The sequence below is a fragment of the Taurulus bubalis genome, assembly GCF_910589615.1.
Source record: "Taurulus bubalis genome assembly, chromosome: 5".
NCBI lineage: Eukaryota > Metazoa > Chordata > Actinopteri > Perciformes > Cottidae > Taurulus > Taurulus bubalis.
In genome coordinates this window covers 27,787,657-27,795,536 of record NC_136593.1, presented here as the reverse complement: position 1 = coordinate 27,795,536, position 7,880 = coordinate 27,787,657, and the positions used below count along the sequence as shown (strand labels likewise).

The 7,880-nt window shown below is 41.1% G+C and overlaps 1 protein-coding gene across 1 annotated transcript; it reads left to right on the top strand.

The window, feature by feature from the left end:
- Positions 1–3,908: 3,908 nt before the first annotated feature.
- Positions 3,909–7,343, top strand: LOC306736051 (protein unc-119 homolog B-like; the record flags this gene model as incomplete). Its single annotated transcript, XM_079217641.1, has 5 exons — positions 3,909–4,119; positions 5,187–5,300; positions 5,531–5,630; positions 5,822–5,994; positions 7,148–7,343. 5 exons carry the CDS (start codon positions 3,909–3,911, stop codon positions 7,258–7,260), a joined length of 711 nt encoding a protein of 236 aa, XP_079073767.1. The 3' UTR covers positions 7,261–7,343.
- Between the last annotated feature and the right edge of the window lie 537 nt (positions 7,344–7,880).

Below are 7,880 nucleotides of genomic sequence, written 5' to 3'. Positions count from 1 at the left end.
AGCTGTTGTCACAGTGTTGTTTTTTCCTCACAAGTCATCCCCACGAGCAGGACGTGGGCTGCTCCTGCGCGCGGACACGCCCTCTGTGGACACGCTGCCCGCGCGTAAAGCTGCGCGCAGAGAGACGCGACCACACGGGAAATGGGTATTACTACAAAATAAAAGCACGGTGCAGTGTCGAGCTCTGAGTCAACGAGAGCGCCCCAGCGGGAGCAGATATGTTAGTTTCAGGGTTCTTACGGTTATGGAAAACCTGGAAAAGTCATGGAATTGTAAAATGGTTATTTCCAGGCCTCGAGATGTCCTTAAAAAAAAAAAATCGCCAAAGGTTTTGTAAAAGTCATGGAAATGTGTTATAGACTCTCACTAGGAAATGGTTATCACAAGAGAGCCCCACTCTGAATGCATGGATGGACACTACAATGGACATTTACAACATGCAGAAGATTACCGCATCTGTCAACTACAAACTGGGGGAAAAAAATGAGATATTGGAAATACGTGGCACCCCATAGACCTGATTTTGTTTTCATGGATTAATGAATGAGAATAAGAACAGATCGCTCCTTAGTTATACATTGTTTTTCTTTTTGTTCTTTGTTTCATTCTCTTTCTCTCTGTTGATTGTTCTGTTTTTCATTTTTTTTAAGTAAATACAAATTAATAAATAAAAAGGAAATGTGTTATATTCATGCATTCATGACGTTCATTTACGCTAAGCTTGAAATAATGAATATGCTTTTAAAAGAAAGACGCTCAAAATATAAGCAGGCATACATACAGGCATCTATATAAATGTTTATTCTTATAATCAAACTATTGTCTCATTCATTTGAGTCATTTAAGGTTTACTGTATGCTTTGTATTCTCATTGTTAGTTTAAATACTACATTTACTCACTTTTTCATATTTACACCCAGATTTCACTAAATGTTTGGTCATGGAAATCTGGTTTAATGTCATGTAAAAGTCATGAAATCCATTGGTGAGAATGTGTATGAACCCTGTAGTTGTGAACAGCTGAAAGAGTTTATCAGGGGACCAAAGAACGAGACAGGAAGTGTTCATTTCCTGCTTTAAAATCTGTAATCTGCAAATGTTCATAAATTATATTCAAACAATATTTATAAATATAGGATTGAAAATATAGGCCTGTATGTAATACTTAGGTACAAAACAATAAATAAAACGAACATAGTGAATGGGCTGAAGTGACTCACCATGAATTAAAATGAAAGCATAACTGTAAACGTGGACAGTGTTAGGCTTGTGCTCTTTTATTTTGGTAATCCGGACCAGAAGTCGCTGAATTCATTGCAGCTTGACAGAAGTTCCGTGGACCGGATGAACAGGTCCTCCTGACTGGAGGAGAGGTACGTCACACAAAGTTAAAAGGACTTGGATGCACGCGCATCTCCCTGCACACACGCGAGGCGTAACCCTCATGTGCATAACACCTGGACACACACACGTCATGTGAAATCTGAGAAATAAAACTTCACCTGATTTCCACCTGGGTGTGTGTGCGCTTGTGTGTGTGTGTGTGTGTGTGTGTGTGTGTGTGTGTGTGTGTGTGTGTGTAGACCATATCACCAGCACCTACTAGCACTGGAAACAAAGACCCTATTCTAGTTCTCTCTCTCTCGTATTTAATGCTTTTCATTTTCTCTGATGTTTAATGTTCATTCAAGATTCAGGATTGAATGCACAGATAACAGAGTTATTTTATACAATGAAGTGCTTATTTAGCTGGGTCCTCCAAACACAATTAGAATAAACTTACGGTCAAAAAATATAAATAAAAAAAAATAAGGCACAAAATATAAAAGATACAAAAGTATTGCACACAAAATATAAATAGGTTAATGGCTAATTTGCAACCTAGTTATACAGGTCATCATGTATTTACTTGTTATATTTATGTCAAATAAATAAGTAATATATATATATATATATATATATGTATATATATATATGTATATATATATATATATATATATATATATATTCTTAAAAAGATTATTTAAATAATCTCTCTTTCTCTCTCTCTCCAGTCAGAACCTTGGTCACGTGACGTCGCTCCGACGTCCTCATTCCCGTATTTATTTAAATTTAATTTTTTTTTTTATTGCACACAAAATATAAATAGGTTAATGGCTAATTTGCAACCTAATTATACAGGTCATCATGTATTTACTTGTTATATTTGTGTCAAATAAATAAGTAATATATATATATATATATATATATATATATATATATATATATATATATGTATATATATATATATATATATATATATATATATATATATATATATTCTTAAAAAGATTATTTAAATAATCTCTCTTTCTCTCTCTCTCCAGTCAGAACCTTGGTCACGTGACGTGACGTCAGATTTAGAGTCTACGCCGTTTATTCGGTCTTCTGATTTAACTTACTCAGGTAACCAATAATAGTTATAAAGTAATAAATATAAACTTGTGCATGTATATTTCTGTCTGACATGGTGGTCTAGTGGTGGCATACTGGTAATGCACTGTGGGAGGTCCGGGTTCGAAACCGGGCCTGTGCACACCCGTGGCATAAGCACGATCGGCGGTACATCGTTAGGCCAATAGCGCGTGGTGGATTTAGTAGCTGTGCTGGCTATCGTAGCTCCTCAAGCTGAGCTGACGCTACGCATAGACCAGTACGGTGACCTGTGTGAGGCCCTTAAGCTGCCCGGGTGAGGCACACCCCAGTAGCATGACAGCTGTGTCTGTGCACTTGCCACTGTGTCGGTATTTTTTAAAAAAAATTTCCAACTGTATTTATATATTTATTATATTTATATATTTATGTATTTATTATATATGTCTTTTTTATGTCTAAAAAGAAAAGGCAATCATACTCAATAAACTAAACTCTCTGAACTAAAATTGTCACCTCAGTATGTCGTGCATAATTAGGTAACAATTAAAAAAGAATACAATTTTTTTTTAAAGAATCTTTTTAAGAATATATATATATATATATATATATTATTTATTTGTATATATATACATATTATTTACTTATTTATTTGACACAAATATAGCAAGTAAATACATGACGACCTATACAACTTTTTGTTTATACATTATATTATATGCTGTACATATCTTTCATCCCTGTTGTTTTTATATTTTATTTTGTGTCTGTAAATTGCTGCTACTCCGACAACACATTTTCCCTTGGGGATTAATAAAGTATATATTCATTCATTGTACTTACTTACATGCTAGTAAGATAAGATAAGATAAAATAAGAAAATCCTTTATTAGTCCCGCAGTGAGGAAATTGCAGGATTACAGCAGCCTTGCACACAAGAGACAGTAAAAAATCAAGTAATATAAATAATAAAACAGTAATAAAAACAGTAAAGAAGAAGAATAGCGAGAATAGCGAGCAGAGTAGCAATGTTAAATTAAATATACAGACGGAATAAAAAATGTAGCAATCAATCAAAGTGTCCACAGTGATTCAAGTGAAGTGTTAGCGGTCTGCAGTGCATAACAATCTAACAATGAGTATATATTATTGCTTGTGGGTTTAAACTAGGATATCCTTATGTATTGCCATCATTATTGTTATTCCTATGATTAGTAGTTATAGTGCAGCAATTGGTTGGTGTTATTAGGCCTATGAATACATATGGAGACGGTGCAGCGCCACTTGGTGGACGTTTCCAGGAACCGCCTCCCACCTTCCTACGGCTCACCGGACGGGTTGTCAAGGCAACTGTACTGCACGTGCTCACAAAAACAAGCGCTTGACAGTCGACCGACAGCTTCCTCCTCGACATTCGACGTCTCGCGCTCGGACGGACGCCATCTTATTCACCTAACGGCCATCAGCGGGACGAGACCTCCGAGCGGAGGGACACGATGAGCGGAGCCGAAGCCCGCAGCGACGCGCCTGTTGCCGACCAGGTCCCCGGGGGCGGCCGCAGCAAGCCCGGCGGAGGGCTGCTGAAGAGGCTCAAGTCCCGGCGGAGGAGCCCGGCGGACGGCGGGCCCGTCACGGAGGAAGACCTGCGGGCACGAAGCGGACACATCACGCCGGAGGACGTGCTGGGACTGCCGGGGGCCGCGCGAGGTTTGAGTCCCTCTGAGAGTGTCCTGTTGTCGGCGTGCACGGACACACGACGCGCCACCTGAACACCTACTACACAGAATACACTACAACTACACAGAATATACACTACAACTCACATAATACACACAACTACACATTACATATACTAAATACATCAAATTAGAGCCAATGACGTCCAGTCACGTGACACTGGAGACGATATTACGTTATAACTGTTATGTAATTACCCGAGAAAAACATATCTTACATCATAAACAAGTATTGGACTTCATCAGACAATATTCAGTTATGGAAAGAACAGTGTTTCTATTTTTAAGCAGCTCAATAGACACTTGGGGATTCTGGTCCTCTGTGGTTTAACTTTAATGAGATCATTTTTTATGATGTCCCAAAAAAAGTAAACTGGACAACAAATGACCTCACAGAGGACTACAGTGATACAGTAGGATGAATAATTCATGTAATTCATGTAACTCTGTTACGTTGGTCATTCTGTACTCTCACTCCCCATTTTTAGTTTTTGGGGGAGTTTTTCCTGATCCGATGTGAGGTCCTGGGACAGGGGTGTCGTATTGTAAAGCCCTCCGAGGATAATTTTTAATTTGTGATTCTGTGCTATACAATATTTTGTACTGAATTACAGTGACATCACACAATAATGACAACATGGCAGAGCCTCGTTGATGTGGTCGCCTACATTTGCAGCTGCTGAGGAACACACAGGAAAGGAAATTGTGGCGGTTAAATTAAAGTGTGTTTTTTAGAAACAGCACACATAATTCACTATATTCTCATTGGCTTTACCCGCTTATTTCCCTGCGTATCTCTTCCTCGCCACAGAAGCTCCACAGCAATCACAAAGGCTGTGTCGTATCTTATCTCATGGCCAGGGTGCGTGTTTATCTGCTTGTGTGTAATGTTGTGTCTGTGTGCAAGCGAGATGTCACCTGAGCGGCAACAAAGTCAAGCCCCGTGTTTTGCATGTTATCTGTGTGTCTCAGAGCTTTAAGGGTCTACACACATGATTCAAACTCATTCCTGTGTGTTTCTCTCTCTCGTCGTTGCAGGGTACCTCTGTAAACCCGACGACAATGTTTATAACATCGACTTTGTGCGCTTTAAGATCAGGGACCTGGAGACAGGCACCGTCCTGTTTGAGATTGCCAAACCCCCACACGCAGGTAATGTGCACCCGCCTCCTCCGCGGACGCTTTTATTTCACTGTGTGGTATTTATTGGAGCTGTTGAAGGATTTGGTTCCTGAGCACTTAGAACACGACACCGCTGACCACATGTTTTCATCTTAAAACGTCTTCATGCCGACGCTCCTGCAGGCTCTAAAACATCCGCGGTCATTGTGATCACGTCTCCTCAGTGTGAATTATTATGACTTCTTTGTTGTGGGTCTCAGAGGACGACGAGGAGAACCGAGAGGCGGAGGCCGGCGCGGGACGATTCGTCCGCTACCAGTTCACCCCGGCCTTCCTGAGACTGAGGACTGTGGGCGCCACGTGAGTCACTCGCACGTCATCGGCACACGCCTCAGAAAAACACACACACCTGCATTCACAAACAATGGAAACAATTGCACATTACAGCTGGTGGACACCCATTAAAGTGCACTTTAATCACATACTAAGTACAGGAGAACAGACCAGTTGTTGGGTCATCAGTGTCCCTTCTCTCTTGTGTCGTCCCTCAGGGTGGAATTCACAGTCGGGAACCGGCCTTTAAACAACTTCCGCATGATCGAGAGGCACTACTTCCGCGATCACCTGCTGAAGAGCTTTGACTTTGACTTTGGCTTCTGTATCCCAAACAGCCGGAACAGCTGTGAGCACATCTATGAGTTCCCTCAGCTGCCGGAGAGCCTGGGTGAGTCCTCTTTTCCTAACTCCCACAAAACTGTCATATTAAAGCAAGAATATTGTCGTACAGAAGGTCACTTTATCCAAATGTTGAGAAAACATAGTTTTATTTAATGTATTCTCAGCCTTTGTTTCTAATGATGTTTCCATGAAGCAGATCACTTTAACAAAATTAAAGCTTATTAACAATTGAGCTCATTATTTTGCTGAAGCTGGATGTGATGTGGACCCACATTAGCACCAACATCTTCAATCTCTTATGCTTTACTACCATGTGACAATTTTGTTCAACTTAACAGTATTCATGCTTTATGTTGGATCATTTTATCCAAAATAAGGTATTGTGCATGCATGCACAAACCCTCATTTATGATTCACAGGCCGGTATGTCATCAGCGTGTCTGTCCACGCTCTAACATCTGATCTTTCATATTAATGAGAAAAAGTGATCCATCTCAATACAGGACCTACATGTATGCACGTTGAAAGATCTGTTGGTCGCTTCAATCCTATTTCTAAAGTTCCGCTGAAGCTACTATGAGACTTCGGCAATCTGATCTCAGCACATCCAGTTGGTGTACTGTTCTCTGGGCTTGAGTTCTAGCATCAAACCTCCAGGCAACCACCAAGTAGCATCCCTCTGCTGCAGGGCAGCGAGGACACACACAGAAGGAACTTCATCCTAAAATATCTGACTCTGGAGGATGCCCTCTTGGTTCGGCCTCACACAGCTTCCACCGCACGGGGCGAGGACTATGGATCGGTCCTCTGTGTCTGTCCTCCATGTTTTACAGTGTCGTCCCTCTGGGAGGGGCCGGTTTGCAGGGGCCAATCAGTCTTTCAACGTACATTATGTGCCTGTTATAACTGAAACTGTCCTTTTAAGCTTTCATAACAAGCTCAAATAATACACTTGTGCCATTACTATTTACTAATACGTAATTTCCCTAATGAACTGGCGACTTATTGTGTTATTATTGTTATTGTGGAGGGACATTAGTGGCCCCAATGCGAAGCAAAGCAAAGCATTCGGATGTTTCAATAATACAGCAATAAATGATATTGACCCAATCATTCCACATTTGAATACAATGGGTTCTAATTGCTTTGATATTGAAAGAAAAGAAGAAAGCTTCATGCGCATGTTGTCTGTGTTTCAGTCCGTCAGATGGTGGAGTGTCCTTATGAGACCCGGTCCGACAGCTTCTATTTCGTCGAGAACAGACTGGTCATGCACAACAAGGCAGACTATGCTTATAACGGAGGACAGTGAGAAACCACACACGCACACACATATTATACACACACATGCATGCACATGGCTCTACACACACAGTCGCTCATACGAGCACAAGCAGCTCCAGACACGGTCCAATGGCCTCGTGTGTTTGTAAAGATGAACTGACGTTCACTGGGATCATCTTCAGGGACTGATTCTGATATTCCAGGAGGTCACGATCAGTCTCTGCTCCCACAGACAAGCAGCAAGCCTCTGTTGGAAAACAGGTCAATGAGTCTGTTTTTAATTATGAACGGTTCTGTTTGAAACCCGTCACTCTAGTGGTCATGTGACGCCGCAAGCAGACCAAACGGTCATTAGATAAACGGTTAGGTCTCCTCATAGCAATTTGAAAAGTGTCCGACCACACACACACACACACACACACACACACACACACACACACACACACACACACACACACAGTGTTTGTCAGAAGCAGCTGCTCTCAGAGCGAAAGCATCCACAAAAACACTCCTGTCAAACACACACGGTCACTCCTGCGACTCCCCTCCCCATCTCCCTCTGCTCTCTCACGTTCACACACACACACACACACTCACACACACACACACACACTCAACAATAGTACTGTATACAATTTTGATCAAAGG